This window comes from Trachinotus anak, unplaced genomic scaffold (genome assembly GCF_046630095.1).
Source record: "Trachinotus anak isolate AG129_WGS33_773 ecotype Australia unplaced genomic scaffold, CSIRO_AGI_Tana_v1 ptg000008l, whole genome shotgun sequence".
Classification (NCBI taxonomy): Eukaryota; Metazoa; Chordata; class Actinopteri; order Carangiformes; family Carangidae; genus Trachinotus; species Trachinotus anak.
The window spans coordinates 22078300-22100293 of NW_027273859.1; the positions used below are offsets into that span (position 1 = coordinate 22078300).

The window sequence follows — 21994 nt, forward strand, 5'->3', positions numbered from 1 at the left end:
CTGACACAGCCGCAGTACGGCAACACAGCAGGGACAAACATGACGAGCTCTGGCGGTTACATTAGTATTAGCATTTTGACCACACAAACACAATTTAACAAAAGTCACAAGTAAACAAGACATTGAAGTCTGGTGTTGTGTTTACAATTAGTTTCCATTTTTTCCTGAACAAACAGCAGAAACGAAAATAAACCAAAAAAAAGAATATTACATAAGGAAATTTTGTTTAAATTGTGTTTTGGATAGATATGCAAAGTTTTATCAATAGCAAAAAGGTAACTTAAGTGCATATTGATTTATATTTGATATGATATTGAATCTTGTGTTCACTAGGAATGAAGTGAGTATTTCCTACACATCTTGTTGCTTATGATTCCTGGTAAATGTCACATCTACAAATCAATGGACTAGGTCTAAACCCTGCTTTCATCGTTTTGTTGTTGAACTCAAGCAGTATGGCACCTTAATTAAAGACATGAAGAACAAAAAAGCTAAGAAGAGTCTGAGTATGTTAAATAAATATATTTCAACTTTAAAATGAACATCAGTGAAAATATGCGCATGTTTTTGTTTTCTTATTTGTATCTCTTTGTTGTAAATACATTACCAAGATAGATGGTCTATGACTGGAGAACTTACATTTATGGATGAGTGTTTTTGTCAAGAATAAAATCAAATTTATAATATAGAATTCAGTGGCTTTAACAAAACAATAATTAGTAAAAACAATACTTTTCAGAGTCAGCTGACTAATAAATGAATTGAACTTGCCAAAACATGTGAGAATAAAGACACATCCAAAATAAATTATTATAATTAATAATATTTAATACATATTTAAGACACATATGTAATACCAATGAATGATCCTAGAAGACACGTCTTCTGTCTAAGAGGGATAATCAGTGGTGGTAATTTTCCCCGAAACAGGATTTTTTGAGTATCCCAGAAAAGGTGCTCCATATGGAACAGATCTCTCCGGAACAATATAGGAATATATAGTAGTATATTAGTCCATTAAACTCTGAAAAAGACATAAATGAACCATGTGAAAGTGTCGTATTTACTTCCTTGTAGTCACGCCGTATGCGTTTCTACTGCGCAGGTGCAGCCGTTGGGATAACAAGCGGCTACGTCACCAAACGTGACCGGAAGTCGTATACAGTCAGCTGAGTAACAACAACGTCCACATCTCCGACGGTCAAAGGTTTGTTTGTAAAGCCAATCATACCTGTAATTTTTACAGTTTCATTTTAGATACAGTTTATTCTGTCAGGAGAAAACGCCAATGTCGGCACAGCGTCGTCTTGTCTTGACGTATGGGTGTGGTTATTTGGCTAGCCTTCGATCCTCGTTAATTAGCCAGAAAGCCGACACCCCTTGTTAGCTTTAACGGTTGAAACATCATAATATAGCTATTGTAGTAGCAGACTTTCTATTTTATGTAGCCTACTTGTTTTAGCAAATTGTTAGTGTGAGTCATTGTGACAGTGTTATTTTAGCGAGCTGAAGCCAGCAATCTAAAGCTAGTGCTGCTCTTTCTTAAGGTAGGACACCACCTGTCAAACGAAAGTAGTAGTGGTCAAAGAAATACTCAGATCCTTTACTCAGCTAAAAAGTAGCAGTGCCATAATATAAAATACTTGAAATAGCAATCAAGTATAATTGGTATAATCTAATGCTCATATTTAAGGAGTTAGAAACAAAAAATATTTCATGTATTTGCTTAAAATGTCTTTAACAAGCAATAGTTTGTCTAGCAGCTAACCAATTAATCGACTGTTGCAGTTCAAAATATTATGCAAACAAGATAATATTTTGTGCAAAAACAGCTCTTCTGTTAGCTTTGTTGCAGAACAAGCCACAACTTTATCATTCTTCCTGGTGAGCACACACAAGCCAGCCTGAGCTGGCTACTTCCCTCTGAAATGAGACAGTTTAGAAGTACAAAGTAGCATGAAATGGAAATACTCAAGTAAAGTACTCAATAAGTTAGCACCAAAACTGGAATCTATTATTTAATCTTATTTCAGCCAACTAATAATTTTGTTTTGTTCTCATTTCAAATATTGCTAAAATCCGCCTGTCTAGCTGTTCACAGACATAAAATGAAATGAAAGTTTCGATCTTGACCGTGGAAGTGGTAGCTTGAAAAAGATGACGATCACGAGATACAGTTGAAAGCTTTGGAATTGACTAGTAGGACTTGACTGAACTGTTTTGTCATCACACTCTGTGTGTCTGCTCCACAGATGGCCTACCCTAAATCCCACAACCCATTTGCAGATGATGATGATGAGGAAGACTTTAAGCCTAAAAGTAGGGGTTTTGATGACGACCCAAGTGACAGTTGGATGAGTGACGCAGAAAGGAGGCAGCGGTACCTCCAGCAAGAAGTGATGCGTACAGCTCAGTCTGCTGTGGGCAGCACTCACCGTTCCCTGGGCCTCATCTATGAATCAGAGAAGATGGGTTTGGAAACTGCAGAGGTATGTCAAACTAATCAGCTTTTCCCTTGCACACAAAGAATTACATTGTCTCCAAGAGGGTAATAATCAGCTTCTCTCTCTCTCTCTCTGTAGGAGCTGATGCGACAGGGTGAGGTTCTGAAAAGGACAGACAAGATGTTGGACAACATGGATCAGGACCTTAAGACCAGTCAGAGGCACATTACCAGTATAAGGAGTGTGTGGGGTGGCCTTGTCAATTACTTCAAGGGCAAGCCAGAGACAAAGCCACCACCTGAGCAGCCTAAGGCCTACCAGGCCAGTGAAAAGTAAGATTCAGTGTTTCAATATGAATCACAACCATGTCAAATAAAACTAGTTTAAGTCAAATTTAATTGCTATTAAAAATGTGTGCTTTTGCAATTTCCCAACCACTTGTCATTGGCTGTCCTTCACTAAATAGTTAAACAATGCTTATCTGACTGTCTCATGTTCAGATTACAGGGTGCCATGTCCAGCAGCAGAGAACATGAAGATAAGTACCAAGCCAGCCACCCCAACCTCAGAAAGATTAATACAGAAGGTAAGAGTTTGCACAAGAACCTCAGCACAGCATAACCATGCCACAACCCGGCTGCCACCATTTTTGTTTTTTATATTTCAGGATTTGGAGCTGCTGCATCATTAGATGACAGCTCATCCAGACAAAATGGATACTCTCAGAATAGACACCTTAGGGAGGCTCACCTCACCCTCGACAACAATTTAGGTAAAAAATATTTCCATTTTAATTCTCTTTTATTTCTTTTTGATTATAATACAAAGGTTTATACAATACAATCACAAGAAAGACGTAAAGAGATGATATCCCACATTTTGGTTATGTTTAAATAATGTTGTTTTATTTACTATAATTTATCCTACATCAAAACACTATTATTTCAAATGTATGAGCTTAAAATATCCATTGGGGAATCTGAAGGAGCAATTAAGTGCTGAATATTCTCAGGTGTAAAATGTTACCTCTGATAATGTCAAAAACAAACGAACAAATCTTTCAGGTATTACCTTCCAGTCTACATTTAACTAGCGCCATATATCCTTTTGTGAATTACCTAGATGAGATGTCCGATGGCTTGAGAAGACTAAAGAACCTTGGACTTGGTCTTCAGTCTGAGATAGAGGAGCAGGACGACTCCATTGACTCTCTGCTGAATAAAGTGGACAAGATGGATGTCAAGATCAACAACACGCACCAACAGATCAAAAACCTCAAATAAAACAAACACTTGGACTCACTTTACAGAGACAAGACAAGTCAACATCCTCTCACTTGGTTTCCATCCTGGTCTTTGTCAAATACACTTGTTCTTTGATGTAGTCTTTTTTTTATGTATTGGAACTTGTAACTCTAGCAGATGAACAAGTGAACACATTTTTTTTTTATCCACATTATTTTCTTCTTGAATGAATTTTCCATTTCTCTGTCAGATTAGTCCATGAACCCATGAGCCCATGTTTGCCTAGTTCCTCCCACCACAGACTTTTATACTAACATGTTGTCATGACTTTTGTCCTGCTCACTCTTGCACATCCCACTCAGAGTTATCCCACCTTAAAATGTGATTCATTTACTTGTGTTCTTAGAAGGGAAGACTCTGTTCTGTGTGTGAGATGTAAGGGACTGTCTCTGTTCAGGTAGTATCTGATCGTTGTCTTCATCAAGCTCCACTGCACTTCTAACTGATTGTAGTCAGCTGAGTTTGCATTGGTTGGGTTATTAGAGTATCAGATTGATCGGTTTTTCTCGGTCGCCAAAGATGCACAATTGGCTGCTAGTTAGTTCGTCATTGAGGCAAATCAGATGAATGGTTTAACAAAGGAGGAAGATAATTTTGAATGAATTATTAACTCAGTAAACAGGCAAGAACACTGCACATGTCTAAAAGTTGAATGTTTGATTAATATCCTGGACCTGCCTCCACATTTGTACAAAAAGGTCTTGCTCAAGTCACTTTTGCCTTACATGTAATATGTGTACAGAAGATTAGCTTTTGGTTCTGTGCCATTATTCATAGCCTCCACTGATAGATCTCATGATAGTGCTTCATTTTAAAAAAATCATCAGTATAAATTAGATTTTTTTTTTTTCTCTCTCTCATTTGACGGATGTTTATGTTCTTCGGTGCTTTCTATGGCTTTATATAAATAGTTTATATTGATCTATCTCATATTGAATGCTGCAGAATGTGATGAAAGGAATTATTGTACAGCAGAAATAATGTGAACAAGTTAGCTGTGAATATAAAAACATTAGAAACTGAAGGAATATCTCCAATATTAGAATCACAAATCTTCCCAAAGATACAAGATGATGAACAGTTGATGTTACATGATACATGATCTTCTAAAATTAAAACACGAGGATATTTTGGTAAAAATCCAGAATAAGAAAATAAATGAGGATTCATGGTCAGAGTGTTTCATTTTTATCATGCATAACATGTATTCCAAAAACACCACATACCCAATAAAAACCATTGTAAGGGGAGTCTCATCAGGTGTTTTAAGAACTGTGTCTCTGTTGGCAGGAATGCAAAAGCACCACAAGGTGACGCCACAGTTGTAGGTTGGAATTTGCATGAACTTCTGTAGCAATACACAACCGTTCACATTACTACAGAACCAGATCAGTTTAGTTTTGCATTGAACTACATCAACTGGCTGATCATTTAGAATAATGTAGAATATGCATTTTATTCTCCAAGCACACTTGTTACAGTTGAAAGTAGCAGCTATACACATCAAATCTGTTCTCTCTTCTCATAGCAAAGGATCAAAACTGCCAAATTATTATTGAAATCTTAACCTTCTTAAATACAAAAGAAACCCTGAAATATTCCGTCTTATAATGGTGTTGAATACAAGACAGGTATGATAAGTTTCTCTCGATATGATCGTCTTGTGATGTGTGAGTGTTTACAACACTGGCTCTGTTGTGTGCCAGCTGTGTTGCTGTGTGTAGCTCAGGTCCTCATGGCGAAGCATCTATTCATTATCATTCCTCTGAGGTGGACCAGCTGCTTCCACGTAGGCCACAAGCCTTCATTATGGTGACTTGCTAATTACAGTACACACTTCCCAAAAACACATACATACACAACACTGGGGCGATGCAGAGGGAAAATGGGGGAATCGCCTACCCAGGGCCCCAAACTGAGGGAGGCCCCTGCATGTGTATATTGCATGTTTTTTTTTTTTTTTACCTGTATGTATTTATTTTATTTTTTACTTAAAACAAGGTTTGGTTGAATGATCCAGAAGCAACAAACAACAACTTAAAAACAGGGCAATTATTGTACAATTAAAAGAAACTTGTAGCAACACAAGTTATTCATGTGGCGGAAAAGTCTTACGTTTGTTAAGTGATGTTCTTTATTTCTCAAAGTTTCACTCCCTATTTGCCCAAAGCAATGATTTATTTTCTGTGTAGTCATCACAGTAGTGTCCAGTGTGATCATATGTGATGGTCCGACTGCTGCTACAGATAAATATGCTGAAGAAGGGACCTCAGGTCGAGGTGGCACCACACATCCACCGACACCACCGATAAACGGAAGTCACCTCTGGGTTCTTTCCCTTCACGCCATCCATGGGGGACAGGAGGGCTTTGAACAGCTGTCTTGTCAAAAGCAAACAGTGGCCGTGCTGTGACAAAGGCCGTCGGTGCTGGAATGCCCCCCTTTTCAGCGGGCGTAATCCCAGAACACACTGCTGTCGGAGCCCATCAGGCACTGGGCCAGAGATGAGCCTTCCTGCCCTTTGGAAAGCGGGTTAGCAGCAGAGGCAGGGCAGCCAGGGGGGTAAAGCCTGCTTCAGAGGGGATGGACTGTCAGGCTGACAGCACTCTATTGCCACTGTTGTAGTAAGAGAAAATAAAGAGTTGTGCTGACCAAGGGGAGTTTGGTAGGGAGCTAGAGAGAGGGAGGAGGGAGGGAGGAGGGCAGAGAAAGAGGGGAGGACGGCTGGAGAGATTAATGGAGGAGGTGAAGTTCAAGTGCCTCCGAGATGAAACATGAAAGTAGCCAGCAGTCTGAGGCTCTCTCAAAGGATTAATTTTGGAGGTGCTGATTTGTTAGATCTCGGTCATCTGGCTTTTTACAAAGCCATTTCTTATGTGCTTGTTTCATTGACATGAGGTGCACCGTTGAGTACACAGTGTGAGTACACAACCTGTCAGGGTCAGAGTCAAGGTTCAGATATCCTCTCCTCTATGTTCATCTAAGAAGTCCATATATCACATAACAGAGCAGGCAAGCTGGGTTTCAAATTGGGCATTTTTGGTGTTCTCTGTCCAGAGGACCAAAATAAATACCTGCAAAAGTTGTACTTACACATGATGCGAGCTGTCCAGTGTCTCAGGCTTCTCCTTTAGTCTGTCCACACATCATATCTGACAGTTACATCATGAAAACAAACCTCAAATTGCGGGAGAACATAGCTCAAAAACATGATTATACACTCTGGCCGTCATTTTGCTTGTCGTCATCCCATTTACAACGCAGCAGTAAAATGTCAAGAACGCAGCAAGAATGTGTTGATGGGCACATGTTTGCATGAAGTTACGTATGTTCTCCTTTTAACTGTGAGCTGCTGCATGTGAACACTGGTCAAACTGAGGGATATACTTAGCAGTGCTGGACTCATAGTAGTAATTGCAGAGTGGAGCAGTCATAAATGGACTCACTGCAGCAGAGATCTGGTTGGGTGGAGAAGTCTGATCAGCTGACAATATCTAGAGATGTAAGAAACGCTTGGAAAATCTGTGTTATTGCTTAATCTGAACGCAACGACGCAGTGAAATACCCACATTAGAAAAAGATGAAAAGAGGGAGGAGAAATGACAGTATAGTTGTTTATTTTCACTAATGGACAGTGTACAGAGTATGATGTGCTGCACTAATAAAATCATCACTTGATTTATAATAAATAAACAAACAAACACATACACAGACATGGGAAAGAAAGACAAAGTCACAGCTTCCCAGATTGAAAAGCCGTAATATTTTTGTACTGGCACTACACGTGTCCTCAGCTTAAAAAACCAGCAGTACAAGAGATGTGGGAGGGTGCACAGAGCTGGTTGACAGAAGGTAACACTGTGAATCTGCAGTTTCTTTGAAAGAAAACATGAAGAGAACAATAAGAGCAGAGAAGAAGTGAGAAGTGCAGGCCAAGAATCCGGGGGGGTGCGCTGGGAGGAGATTCTGTTAATTAATAAAATGGAAGTAACATGGCTGTACGAGATTGTTACATTGGATGATACTTTGATGGAATAAACTCCCTTGTGAATTTAATAGGATTTCTGAGGGAGGCAGGGAGTCAGAGAAAACAGTTATGAAGCAATTCCTTTCAGTCACAGAGGACACAGAGGACACAGAGAACCACAGTGAAATTCTCTTAAATGGCTCTTTTTCCTCTCCAACAATATTAGGTCTAAACAGACGGGACTGTTTTTTTTTTTTTTTTTAAGCTATGAGTCACTTTAAACTACTAAAAACAAAAGTGACTTACCATAAGAAGAGACATGAAAGAGGAAGCTTAATGGGAGACAAAGACACAAATCTAAGCACCTGAGAATCAATACCTGATATTCACCTTACTTGCTGGTATAAATGTTTGGTTGAAAAGAAGGAGACAGAACTGTAAAATACATATTGATTAGCAATGGATACAATTTGGAGGAACCAGTTTTCAGCATCTCTAGCCTGCAGGTGATATGGGACCCTTTGGGGTGGGGCTTAAACTGGATGCAGCAACTGCTGTTTGGTGTTTAAACTGTTGGATACAAGTAAGTGTGGCTATATAGACACTTTACATTACACATAAACAATCAAAAGTAGAAAATGTATAAAGCAAAATAATATATTTATATATTTATACATTATGCATTAATTAATGCACTTGCATTGATGGAGGTAGATAGCAAAGATTCAGAGGTAAAAAGGTAAATAGATGTTGCTGTGCTTCGGAGGAGAAAAAGTACACAACGTGGCTGTAAAATCTGAAGTTAAATGCAAGAAGTTCTGTGTGCTTAGCAATAGAGTATACAGTACAGAGTATGAGGTGAAAGGAAAAAGTGGCAGGATGCTGCTGATCTCCTTGAGTTACCCATCCAGGAATCTGGATCAAAGGGGTCTGGCTTGGCTGGCAGGGCTCTCCACAGTTTGCGGGAGGTGTTGAGGGAAATCTGTTCCCTGCATGATGTCAGCTTACACAAAGAGCACAGAGTAGGAAGGACAGCGGCAGCCGTCAGAAGACGACTCTCGTACCCAGGAGCCATGACAGCCTGGGACTGACGCTGCTGCCCAGAATGTTCTGAGAATAAAGTAATCGTATCAGGCATGTAAGTGGTACAATACAGGAAAAGTTTTTCATTCTTCATATGAGGTATAAAAATTAAGCTTTGAGCAGAAATGTTGGACTAACTTAACTAATGGAGGTTTTTAATGGCTCTGAACACTTTTTGAATGTATGTTGAATATTATGCTGACTTTAGCTTAGCTCAATATATGATTGTCTCTCTTTTTTTTTGAGGAAATTCATCACAGATTGCTGCCCTGTTAAACCTAGATTCATGCTGTAATTTACATATCTGCAAAGTTTCTAATTGCACAACTGATAAGACTACAAAAATCAGTGATCCGCTTCCTGTTCACATCTTACAGGATCTATGTCAAGGAAGGTGCTTCCCTTCTTTCAGGTGGAGCTGCTACTTCATCCCATTGACATCCATTAATTGAGCTAATCTAATTCAGTATACTGCAACTTTAACTTCATGGAGAGACATAAAACATGTATGTATTAGTTCCTTTACATGCCTTGCTCACAGACTACACAGGCCCACTACCCTAAACTCAGGACCATCATGAGTATAATGGGTTAACATATCTTTAGTCATTTCAGTTGTTGGTTTACCTGGTGCCCTCTAGGCCGTCACCTCCACAGCGGTCTGACTTTGACATTGCATCACTCTGACACTCTGCACAGACCAGCCTCTCTCTCACCAGCTGAGCACTCCACAGTTTGAGTTTGCACGCTGCACTGGCCTGTTTCACCCGCAGGTACACACAGTAACTGCATGCACAGCGAGAAGAAAGACAAGGAGAGAAGGGAAAAAGTGTCAAAAATAACTGATTCGATGTCAAAAAGTCAAATCGAAAATTCTTGGGCTCAAAAACCTGCAAATGCAATCCTATGAGACTCAAACAGGCTGCTGCTCACACTCTGGTTCTGCAGCCAGGAGCTCAGTATCTGATATTTTGTTCTTTGGACTGGGCTTTGGACTCTTTAATCATTCACTCACATATGCCTCCACAGCATCAATAACAAAATGTCCAGATGAAGACACAGAGACAGACACAGGCCAGGTCCAAGCACAACAACAAAGGCCTCCCTGCTCTTCCCAATCCGAGCCAGCTTGGCTTGATTGATAAAAGTTAAGAGGTGATCCAACCCGTCAAGCTGCTCTTGCCCAAGATTATAACCATACAAAAGCCAAATCAAATTTTGTTGATAAGAAATTGGCTCCATTTGAAGGTAATCCAGCAGTGTCATGGTCACCCACCATATCCTAATATCAACACAGCTCAGTCTGTGCTCTGGAAACAATAATAAAGTCTTGTTTTGATCCCTGTTGTTCTCTGGGAGGCACTTTAACCTTCTGCATTATTTATTTTGTCTATGACTCAGTTAGCTGTGACTCAAGAGCCTCCCCAGTGGGGCGGTTTCAAGAAAACATGACGTTCTTTTTTTTTTCTCAGAATGATTCCTGAAGACATTGTCCGACAGTAACACTGGATTTTCTTTTTTTTAATAATTTTTTAAAGAGAATTTTTAAGATCTGGAGTATTCATGCTTGCATTTTGAATAACCTCAGAAGAATATCTCATGCTTAATGGATTCTGTCTGAAATTTTCATTAGCATAGGCATTTGGGATCATTTTTAAATTATGCTGGAATAACAACTGTAATGAAGTCCTACACATATATGCACACACACTATTGTTGAAAGTGGGTTTACTTTTCCCCCTCCCTTAATTAGGCTTGGAATTGTTCACGCTGCAAAACCAAACTTGAATTGCTTTAAATCCCTGTTCATACCACTAATATGCAATATGCTATAAAAACAAATATCCTTATGTCTTCATTCCTGAAAGATCCAATGTCTGTCAGGAGTTACAACAGGTCTGTGTTGAGCCTCCAAGTGTTCTACATCTCTGTGAAATCTTACTTCTTCCAATAATTTCAAAGGAATAACCAGAGATTCAAAGACAACTACAATCATTGTGTCATGTCAATCTAACCCCTCATTTCCTGGGTCAATTTCCATGACAACACCAGGGACCTGTCAATGCACCAGATGTCTCTGTGAAACACTAACTCTGTATGATCCGTGCTGAATTTTTCACATTTATGAGTAATGTGCTTCCAATCCCCTGATGCTTTGTGTTGCAGTTAAAACAAAAGGTATCCAGTGTCCATTTTAATCAGAGTGAAAGGCTGTGGGCTGTCAGGAAAGCAGCCATGATTTCATTCCCCGGTCTCTGATTTTTTTCCATCTCTGGGAACATCTGCAATCAGCTCGGATCAAAGGTGACATCTCTGCAGGAAGGTTTTACCTCTTACATGGATTATGGCTGCCTTATCAGTAAAGGTCAGCTCATGATGCAAATATTCAGTGATGATGTTCGTGTTACCCAGTCCAAGCCATTTCAAGGCTCTGCATGCTATTTCTCTAATCTTTTGGAGTAAAAGTTGATCTTAAAGCGACCTTTGAAACTAAGGAAAATGAAGGAAAAACTGATATGAACTTTGATTAAAATCCAGCACTGTCAGAGGAGCTGACATTCAGCCTTGGAGCTTGGAGCAGGAATTAAAGAGGTTCATACCAGAATTACTTTCAAAACATCTGAAAGTTTCTTAATAATTAATAAATAACTGCTGTCAAGAAAGCAGAGCATTGTGTTAATTATGATTACAGCCACAAGTGAGAGTTGGGTTTTGAAATATCAAGCTTGTAAATTTCACACAAACTGAATGATAGCATTTTCGTCCCCACAAAATCTGCACTGGACACATGATCATTCAACACTTCACACAGTTCAGCTGTAATTACTCCCTCTCCGCACTGATTGCACATAAAAGCCAGTTCTAAAGAGGAAATCAAAGTGGGCTGGGTCAGTAGTGAGCAGTCCTGTGTGTTTGCTTGCACCCTGATAACAGAGGCCTTACCTGGCCTTCTCCTCCCTCATCAGCATGTGTGGTCGTCTCCAAGGGTCCTTGAAGTTCCTCTTGAAAGAATCAGGGAGGATCTTTGCCACCTCTGAAAGTCAAGTGTGGGGATGGAAAGGCAGAAATGAAAAAAAAAAAAAAAGCAACATTGATGTCAGGTATGGCATCTTTTCAAAGTACAGAGGGAGCAGCTCATTCCATGTATATGACTCAAAGTGATGTAAAGTGATTTTAAGTGCAGCTATTCTCCATTTTCCTTGGAAATGTTTTCTTGGAAGAGCTTTATCTGTGTTCTGGAGATTTATCACCAGATGAGTTGCTTCATCAGGAAAGAGCATAATTGAGTGTTTTGAAATAGTGCAGCTGGAGATAAGGCGTCAGGACAGATGTGCACGAATGTGTTGCTTACAGTAAAACTGTTAACAAACGGTCCCCCAGAGAATACTAAAATACCAAATGAATATGTAACAGAGTTCGGAGCGGGAGTCCATGCACGCAGAAGCACACATATGTAAGAGCACAGAGAAAAGGTCACGTTCTCACCTTTCGCAGTGCTGCATATGGCGTTGTTTCCAAAGCATCCTCGGCGCTGCTTGAGGTCCGGACAGGGCGTGCCTCCGTTTCTAGGGGGAACAGATACTTGGCGACTCCTTTCTGTGCTGCCAACTCCACATGGAGATGTGCATGATGACCAGGGACCCCATGATCCCACAACACAGTCGATGGCTGCTAGGAAAGCAGGGAAATACAGAGATCAGCTGAGGGTTTTTTCAGCAGTAGAAACATATAAAGACAAAGGAAAATCATCTGGACCTTCTTTAAGAAGTTTTAGGTTGTTTTGGGTTTTCTCAGTGGAGGTAAAGTTTTTTTGGGAAGTTTCAGTTGAGGATAATCTTAAAGGCATAAGGGGAGGAGAGGAAGAAAAATATTTTATGCAGCTCTGACAAGCTTGTTTCAGCTGTGTTATCACGACAAGGGGGTCTATAATTCTAAGGGATGAATGCACTTTTACCCCAGATAAACTTTCCCCTAGTCTGTTCTGCCATGTCTCACTGCATGACTGACAGTATGAGCTGCAACACACACCCAGATACAGACTTGCATAATACTGCACTGAGCAGGCAGGTGGGTGGCAAAATAGTGACTGGATCATTACCATCTACTAATGTCAGATCAGCCAAACCCCAGACTCAGGAAGTCTGCGACCTAGGTCATGTGTGTGGCGGCCGTTTAAAATAAGGGTCTAATTTTGCATCCTGTTCCCTCTGGTTTCCCTCTACCCCACACTTCAACACACACACACAAACACAACACATAAACGCAGCAGCAGCAGCAGCAGCAGCAGCAGTAATCAGGCTTCTGTAGACTGATTGAGCCAATTACATCAGGCTAGGAGGAAGCTGTATTAGTTAGATGGCTCCTCTGATCAAAGCCACGAGTCTCCAGCAGTAATCAAGCCTTGTTCAACACTGAGATTTAATAGTGGCAGGGAGGAAGTGCGCCCGTCATAAACACATAAACAAAGAAAGAGAGAGGCACTCACACACAAATTAATAAATGCAAAGATAGACATTCACACTACAAAACTGTTTTCCAAGCGTTATATTAGTAGTGTGGAACTGTATTTTATTCACCGTTTAATACATCGAGAGCAGGTGCACACAGCTTGAAGCTTTCAGATGTTTTTCTTGAAATTATAGGGAGGGAGAAGATAAATATACCATAACTGAATCTAATCCTCCCTTGTCATCTACCTCACTCCGTCTTTATAATACACACTCACCACAGTCAGGACAATGCTGCAAGTGTCTAAGTATGTGTGTGTGTGTGTGTGTGTGTGTGTGTGTGAACGGGAGAAAAAGAGAGAGAGGGAGAGCTTTCAAGGTGCCGCCTGTTCGGTTCATTCCCATGGTCCTGTTGGGGTTTCGGAGGGGGGGGGTGGCTGTCTCAGTGACACAGCCGATCCACAAAGCCACTGTGGAATCTCTGCATTCCTGCACATTAGTGCTGCCCACCTGACACTCGCCTTTCCCAGATCACCACACACACACACATGCATACACACACATCGAAAACAATATCTGTCAGATGAACCCACCCACTTGGGCTTGTTCCATCCTCAGTCATCGCCCTAAAACACACAGACGTACACATTTCTTTGGGTTTCTTGAAAGAATACTCAAGGGCAGGAACGAATTAGACACCACAACCATATCAACTTCCTCCTCTGGCCCTCCTCCTCCTCTTCTTATCCTTACTCCTGTCTCCTCGCCTTTCCTTCCCTCCTACATCCTCTGACGTTCACAGGAGCGGTTTGTTTTGATCTCTCACAGTGGGAAAAAAACATGACCAAGCAAAGCAGAGGGGGTCTTTACTGTTGAGGGTGCACAATGATCCCAGTAGGGTCAGAGAGTTCCCGCACCCAAGGGGGAAACAAGGCTATTAACCCGCTGATCAACACTGGCACACACACACACACACACAAACAGGACTAAGGCCCTGTGTGGGAGTCTCAAGCCTATTGGCCCCTCGAGCCACCAGAGGTCAGAAGGTTATTACCAAACTGTGGTGGTCTGCTGCTCTGTTTCTGGCACCACCAGTGCGACAGTCCCGCCACCCACATGATAACCCCGCTGACAGTCTGACACAGCCTGACCCACACAGCTTACAGCCACGGTTGTCCCCTGTTTCCATTGTTGACGAGAAAGTCCCGAGTTGGAGAGTACGCCACCACCTCTGACCTCTGACCCCAATACAGGAAACAAATGGTGCATGTTGTCAGCAGGTTAAGCTTTTGCTTTTTCAGCTGATGTTTCCAAGTACTTTAAAAAGTTTTATTTTGTAAGTGGTAGTGTTTTATCTGCACATGACTTTAGATGTGTATTCTCTAATCTATTGGTTGGTGTTAAAGTGAGCTTCAAAACAGGAAAACTAGAAGTGAGAAAAAAAACTGATACCAGCTACAGAATCTGGGAAACTTAAAGGTCCTGAATGTTTATTTTCTCAATCAGCTTCTTGCTACGAATGAAGGGATCCTACATCAACACACACTTTTCATTTTTACCACTTCGGAGGAGGAGGGGGCTAAGTTGGAAAGTCACAAATGTCTTTGCATATTAATAATTTCAGATTTGATGTGTTTAACATGTTTGAAAATAGTTTTAAAAAGAGTTGAAAGTAATATATATAGGATTTTAGGAGAATGGGAGTTTGCTTGGCCAGAGTTCGTGGGAGTGTGGCTAACTCTCTTGGCAGCTGGCAGAGCTTCAGACAAACACCACTCTCTGAAGCACAGCTCTGAATGTGTATCCAACATCAGCACTTTTATCTCCCGACTTGTCAGCCAATCTCCAGTCACACTTGTTACAGTGAGATAATAGCGTACAATCTAGCTTTTCACATTGGCATTCCTTTGCTTTTTCTTTCACTCTCCCTGAATTCTGCTTCCATTTTAGGGTCTCATAACAAAAGAGCTGATTATCAGACCTGCCCGCCCAATTTGCTTTATCTTCCTCTCCCTTTATCACTTTGTCACATACTCTCCCTTGTTCTTGCTCCTCCATCTGTCTCCTTTTTTTTTTGGTCCTCCTTTTGGTCCTCCTCCCCCCCCCCCCCCCCCCCCCCCCCCCCCGGTCTACCCCCCATCTCCTCACTGATGGGACCCAGATGTCCAGCTGCTCTGGAGGACCACTGCACCTCAAAACCTCCACAGTCACCCTCCCTCCCATGTAGAGGACTGGGCCTTGGTCTCATCAGACAAGGCTTATAATGTTCGGCACCTCAAGGGAGAACCATAAGCCTGTTAATTGGGGTGAAGGACACCGGACTGAGCCCTAATAACAGGTTAGCATATACCGGTAAATGTTTCCTGTAGACACCTTGAAAAGAGGAGCCAAACACACCAACTAATTAAAAGGATTCACTGCAAACACAGCTGAGACAGATTTTCTGTTAAGACAGCAGGCCATAAGAAGTGCACTGAATGGCCTCCCAGCACCTCATTATAGCATAAGGATCATAACTACAGACATGATACACAAACTCAATATATCAATTCTGAGTTTAGTTCTTTTTGTGACAATTTTTGGAACAACTTTTTGGTACCAAACACTTTGGACAGATTCATAATGCTCCCCCTTTTAGACAGAGAGTACATCATCATCACCATAAGTTAGACAAACACCTTCAGGGAATAATAAAGACTTTCTTACAACCAGCAGCAGTTATCCTGGTACGTGCAGTATGTAAGCACCCGCAGAAACCTGATGGTAAGTTGTCTACAACAGCTGGCTCATCTCAGTCAAGCTCGGCAAAGAACATGAGGGAAGCCAGGAAGAGAAAAGAGGGAGTGAAGGTGGGTGGATGGAAGCAAACATCGCGGCATGACAACGTAAGAGCCGTAGAGGAAAGGAAGAGAAACAGGAGTGCGTGCAGGAAGGACAGATGAATGATGAGCAAACCTCTAGTGTATCTGAGGCAGAGGCTACAATATGTCTTCCAGCTGAAATGAGAATTACCAGGCTCCACAGTGGAAGAGGAGAGGAGCTGCCCCCTCCATCCGCCTGTGAGCCAGCTTGATCTCTGGAGTCAACTCCCCACATGGATTTCTAACACTGTACATACAGTATCATTCATTTGTGACACGTATTCGCATTCTGTCCTCCGAACCTGTCTCCTCCTCTTCTCCTGTTCAGACAGTTATTTCCTACATTTCCCAGAATGATCCTATCTTATCTTAAGGCTGCGGTCCATTTCGATGTAGTGAGGCTTCTGGCAGAACAAAAATAAGCATCTTTTCAACCTCTCCAACAGCGCATTTGTCCATGTATGTTTAAAACAAAACACCAGAGATTAAAGCTTATGCATGCTCTGTTAAAAAAGCTTTTTTGGCTCAGCTGGGGGAAGTTTTAATATGAACTTTTGTTTTTACAGGTTAATATGAACTTTACAGATAGCTAGCCGTGCCAAGCCGGCGTGAATTATAACATGTTTACTTTTGCTATGAGACATTAAATTGGCAAAAATCCACTGATAATCAAACCCAAGAGCTAGAAGATACACATATTAGCAAATTATGCAAAGTGGTTTAGATGATAAAGATAATAAACAGTGATAAGTTGACATATATTAACTCCTCAACATCAAAACGAGACTTTATGATCCTATATGTCAGCGCTGCAGAGCAACTCCATTATTCATTCCTGGCTTCAAACATATTCCGGAGCCAATATTGATGGCTTGTTCTGCTGAAATGTGATGTTTCTACAAGCTCCGCTATTTATATTTCCAATTTGAAAACCTAGCATATTTTAAACACAAGAACAACCCAGTGAGTGATGCATTCAGTCAGTCAAGTGCAGAAAGATTTTATGGCGCTCTTTCAGAGAAATAAAGCAATCATCAATCAGTTGCAAAGTTATTTTTGTCTATGTCCACTGATGATGACTTTACGCCAAGAAAATGTCTCCTGATCCTTGTCAGAAATGCGCGATGCATCACTTTAAGTTGCGCTAGTGGATGGGTTGTAGGGAGGACTGTTTTTCCCTTAAAAGAGACTAACTCCACTTGTTTTAAGATAATACCTCAAAGCTCTTTACAGGGCAATAAAATCTGATTTGTGTCCACTGGTGTGTACAGGAACATCCTCCACACTGTTTACACACAGAGCACATTCCTGCCAGATATTTCATTTGAACAACATCTCTGAAGGGAACAAGATCTCATTCTGAAGAGCTTTCAGTGTTTGAGTCCAAGTGGTACAAACAGTCTGCTGCTTTTTTCTGTCTCTCCTCTGATGTCACCCACTCCAAGCTCTTTGCTCAGCTACAGCTGACACGAGTTAATTACAGACCGTGACGGACAGTACACAGACAGAGTCCTTGATGTGTTACAGACCTGCAGGATCAGGATCAGATAAAGTAATGTGGGTGAGAAAATATCAGGGTGCTTTGATGGAGTTGATCCAAGCTGTGTTGATACTGTAAGGATGCTCAGGTTGCACAGGGAGGGAGTCAGGGTGTTTTTCTCAGTGTCACTCAGTTCTCACTGGTCCATACAGGGTTCAAAGGTCACGGTTAACATGACATCACTCTCATGTTCAGATTCGTCTCTCTGCATCAAAGACTGTGAGATATCAAAACACACATCCTAAAAGTATTTTTCTACAGCTGCCACTTTCTGAATATGATTGTAAACCTTATCACACGAGTATTCGGCAGTCATGTCTTGATCCACAGTGATTCTGCACAGTCGCCACATTCATCTGGAAAACACTGTCCAACCTGTTAACATCTGCATCACGCCGTCATACGACTCTGGTCTGTGTTACTGTACCGTGTCACATCAGAGCGACACTGAGACACAGAGGTCCACACTGCTAAAAATCCTCATCTGACACGTGAGTGAACCGATGCACATGGCAGCCGTCAGCTGGCCCCTGAGGGACCAGCTGCTGTTGAACAACACAGTGATGAATCAACACTGACCTGAGGTGCTTTTTCCTGTGCTTGTTCTGTTAGGTTTCAGCTTGGCAGACACATGGAATGGATAAAGTGATACCTGGAATTCAGTCAGCTGGCTGCTGGCTGATAAATGTCGTCTCAACGTGCCCTTTTGACTGATCGGCGGATAAAAGATTTCTTCCTAAGTGTCGCAACATTGCAGAGTGCATTCATTTGTTCTGACTACAAGAAACCTCTTTTTCCAGTCACAGTCAGCCAATCATTGAAGTATTACAGAATATCTGCACATTTGAAGCACTGCACTGGTGTTTTTTCAATGTTTTAGCCCATTTATTCTACAAGTCACTTTAAAAAATGCAGTTAAAATTGCAGATTGTCAGAAAAGTCACACACTGCCTTCTAAATTAATTTTAAATATATAACCCAGCTTTACAGCTATATGCAATATTTGTAATTTTTGAAGTCTACAAATATTGAAGTAAATGTGCAACACACTAGTGTGGCTCGGTTCAACAGTGATTAACAGGTGGTTCAGCTATCTTTGCAGTAAACAGTGAGGTCTAATAAAGTGTATTACTGCTTCCATCATAGTACGTTTGTGCACACTTTTAAGTGACTGACTCAAGTCTGGATGAGACAGCCTGTTCACATTAGCACACAGATACAGCACTCAAACAAAGGCTCACTGTGTATACACTAAATGTGCCTAAATAGAAGGACTGCCGCAGCATTTTAAGTGCTCTCTGGCTCGTGGGATTGTCACTGCAGGTGCTTGTTAGTGTGCACTTAAGATGAGGGTCACACTCTGAGTGAATCACTCCTTCTGAAGTTGAAATGTTTTGAGATGTAAGAGCAGCCTCAGTTACAGTTCGGAGCGTTTCCCATGTGTCACGTCTCTTACAGCTCTACTGTAATCCTGACCATCTTTGGCAGTCTGTTTCCATGGTGTCCATTCCCTCATTTGTCCATATATAGCAGCAGCAGCTTGGATGATGTAGTTACCCAAACTCACATTTAAGGTGTCTGTGAACAATTTCATGATTCAAAGTGGAGTTTTTATTTCTTTGGTCTCTGTTATGATTACTCACTCCACTTTCCAACCTCTCCATGGCCAGGTTGTGCAATTTGAAGCTTTGATGTGAAGGCCAAGGGTCAACCCTACAAACTTAAAAACACAGACATAGAACCTGCTGTTTAAAAACACACCCCGAAGACAGGACATACCCCTCCACAAATGGCCAACTGGCTAAGACAAACAGCCAGAGACAGCTATGTGTAGTATGTCTCACTGTCTCAGTGTCACCTCAATGCCAGCCACCTCTGGCTCAAACTGGACAATGACCAACAACAGGCGTCTCTAGACGGGACACACACTCTGTACAGCACATGTGTCGATTTCCCCAAAACTTTCAACACCCAAGTTCCAAAAGCATCAACAATTTCTGACGTTGTTTGGACCGCGACAGAACAAGCAACTCACCAGATATTTGGCACACACGCTGATAGTCTTCGCAGCAGTCTCCGGTCTTCTGACAGTAGGTATCACAGTAGCACACTGTTTTCCTCTTTGTGTACTCAAAACACTCGTTATTCCGGCCGGTGCAGCAGCTCGGGCTCTCCCGCTCCCTGCAGCCCGCCTCAGCCCGTGGAACTAATTCCCCGCAGAAAAACGCCAAATATCCACAAACGACAAACCCGAGACGCGCTGAGCTCCATCCACGCACCCCCATGACGGAAACTTCTCTGGCTCCACTTGCTCCACAAACACACATACACATGCACACACACACACACACACACACACAAACAGACTGACCGCTGGTGTATGCTTCACTTTGGATGGAGCTTAGAAACGGAATTGTGTTATTAATACACAGATTTTTCTATACAGAATCCAAGCGCAGCATGGTCCTATTTACGAAGAAAACGAGGTAACTTCTGCACCGACACCTACACGAACAACTGATGCGTAAAAGCGGAGCCTGTGTGCGCACCAGTTCTCCTCTATCCGTCTGTGGGACACCGCCCCTTAAAGCTACTGTTGGTGATTAGGAAAGACTACAGTACCAGCCTCTCTCTCTCTGTCTCTCTCTCTCTCCTTTGCTTGCTTGTGTAATATGCAAAAAAAGCAGTCGAGTGGTATTGCGGAATCTGTCCTCTCCAGATGCGTTGGACCACTTCTACTGGCAGGATACAAGTGAGATACAAATCAAGAAGACCTTTAGGAAATACCGCCAAAACATATACAATGAGCCCTAAAACAAAAAGCATTTACCTATAGTGACTTGCACTAAAGCTAAAAAACCAAAGACATTTCAAAGAATCCAAAACTGCTGCACACAAGTGAAAAAGAAAAGTACACCTCAGGTGTTCTCCATCCCAAAATCTGTAAACAGTATAGGAAAAGTATCTAAAACCGCTGACATCAGTTTCAACCCGAAAATCTGATTCAGCACCACGGACAGCGGCGCTGCCAATTTATCAAACCATCACCAGTAAATAAAGGAGAAGTTTACTTGAGAACAAGGTTCAATCTGCAGCCACTGCGGAGAGTGAAGCAGCCCTTTAGATCCGATCTCCACTGAGCTAAGACTAAGAGAATCCACCCTGTTGAGAGAAAGGCTGGAGAACAATAACATTACTCACCCTTCACTGGTTCTGGGTGAATGGGGGCTCTGGATGAGAAAGCAATACTGTATATATAAGATGTAAAGGAGCATCAAGACGAAAAAGACACAAAACGATCTCCATTACTGCAAGTGGCGGAGAAGAAGGAAGGAAAAAAGTATCACACACTTTTAACTCTCATGAAAACTGCTCCTCATTTGACAAGATCTGATGCCAGAGGTTATTTTGCTGATGCAGGTTTGACCACTGACTGTAGGCACAAATTTTTAAATCAATACAATTTTTCTCTCTCACATTCAGAAGAGCTGTTTCTGCAAAAACCTATGCAGAACAATAAAGAGTGACTGAGCACCCATGCAGGTGTTTCAAGTCTTTTTTCAGTATTTACATTTCCAAAATTAACGGTTAGTTTATAAGAGCCTAAGTGTCATTGAATACTTCTGGCCCTGAAGGCTGAGACTACAACAACCATCTGCAGGCATTTTGCAGACATATTCTGCAGTCTGCCTCTAATAACACCAGCAAATGAGGCAGAATGATGCAACTCATGTGCTCAGAAAAAAATGTATATGCAGCTCTTCACCAGCAGATGGTGTAACAATTCTTTGCAGAAGTGGTTCTCAAACTTTTTCATATCAAGGACTATCTTTAGAGTATATAGTATTTATAGTGAGGATTATCTTCAGTCACTTAGAATCTCAATAGTTAGAAGAGAGATAATGTGTGTATTAATGTTAGGCTGACATAACTAACTACTTACATGATGGAAAATATTTGTATGTTTTTCAAATTTCAATTAAACCTTCTGAAATGAGCAGGTATCATCATTGCTGAACACACTTAACAATAATGCCAAGCAGCATACTTTATGAAACTAATACATAATATATATATATATATATATATATATATAATAGTGAATCAAGTAAATTATCCTAATAAGTGTGATTTGGTTAAAAAGATAGTTCAGAGTAACAGTAGTTTTTCTCACTTTCCCAGAGGCAGAAACTAATAAAAGCCTCAGGACAGACCTGTTAAATGTAGTTGGTTTAGTCTCAAGTCATGTAAAACTGCAGTACAGGGCTATCTTGGCTCAATTGTTGAGTGTGTATGGGATGAAATAACAAAATTATGATTCCCATCCAGGAATTGAGCAAAACAAAG

General features: G+C 41.3%; 2 protein-coding genes across 3 annotated transcripts; one reads left to right on the forward strand and one right to left on the reverse strand.

The window, feature by feature from the left end:
• Window positions 1–1090: 1090 nt before the first annotated feature.
• On the forward strand, window positions 1091–4923 carry snap29 (synaptosome associated protein 29). The gene is made up of 6 exons (XM_071483515.1): window positions 1091–1207; window positions 2253–2489; window positions 2583–2776; window positions 2945–3030; window positions 3112–3216; window positions 3567–4923. Exons 2-6 carry the CDS (start codon window positions 2253–2255, stop codon window positions 3725–3727), a joined length of 783 nt encoding a protein of 260 aa, XP_071339616.1. The 5' UTR covers window positions 1091–1207; the 3' UTR covers window positions 3728–4923.
• A 2425-nt stretch (window positions 4924–7348) lies between these two features.
• Window positions 7349–20240, reverse strand: LOC139624418 (somatomedin-B and thrombospondin type-1 domain-containing protein). 2 transcript variants are annotated; one of them, XM_071483513.1, is made up of 5 exons: window positions 19683–20240; window positions 12285–12470; window positions 11742–11832; window positions 9426–9584; window positions 7349–8825 (listed from the first exon to the last, which is right to left on the reverse strand). In XM_071483513.1, exons 1-5 carry the CDS (start codon window positions 19978–19980, stop codon window positions 8720–8722), a joined length of 840 nt encoding a protein of 279 aa, XP_071339614.1. In that variant the 5' UTR covers window positions 19981–20240; the 3' UTR covers window positions 7349–8719. The 2 variants fall into 2 exon arrangements, with proteins under 2 accessions (XP_071339614.1, XP_071339615.1); XM_071483514.1 differs by having other exon boundaries at window positions 12285–12467; window positions 19683–20238.
• Between the last annotated feature and the right edge of the window lie 1754 nt (window positions 20241–21994).

Bases quoted from the DNA above. Each gene is read 5' to 3' on its own strand.
- snap29 (XM_071483515.1), top strand. From the start codon at position 2,253: ATGGCCTACCCTAAATCCCACAACCCATTTGCAGATGATGATGATGAG. The intron at 2,777-2,944 runs GTAAGATTCAGT...TCTCATGTTCAG, and splicing joins GCCTACCAGGCCAGTGAAAA to ATTACAGGGTGCCATGTCCA. The intron at 3,217-3,566 runs GTAAAAAATATT...TGAATTACCTAG, and splicing joins CACCCTCGACAACAATTTAG to ATGAGATGTCCGATGGCTTG.
- LOC139624418 (XM_071483513.1), bottom strand. From the start codon at position 19,980: ATGTGTATGTGTGTTTGTGGAGCAAGTGGAGCCAGAGAAGTTTCCGTC. The intron at 11,833-12,284 runs GTGAGAACGTGA...CTTGACTTTCAG, and splicing joins CATATGCAGCACTGCGAAAG to AGGTGGCAAAGATCCTCCCT. The intron at 9,585-11,741 runs GTAAGGCCTCTG...CTGTGCATGCAG, and splicing joins ATGAGGGAGGAGAAGGCCAG to TTACTGTGTGTACCTGCGGG.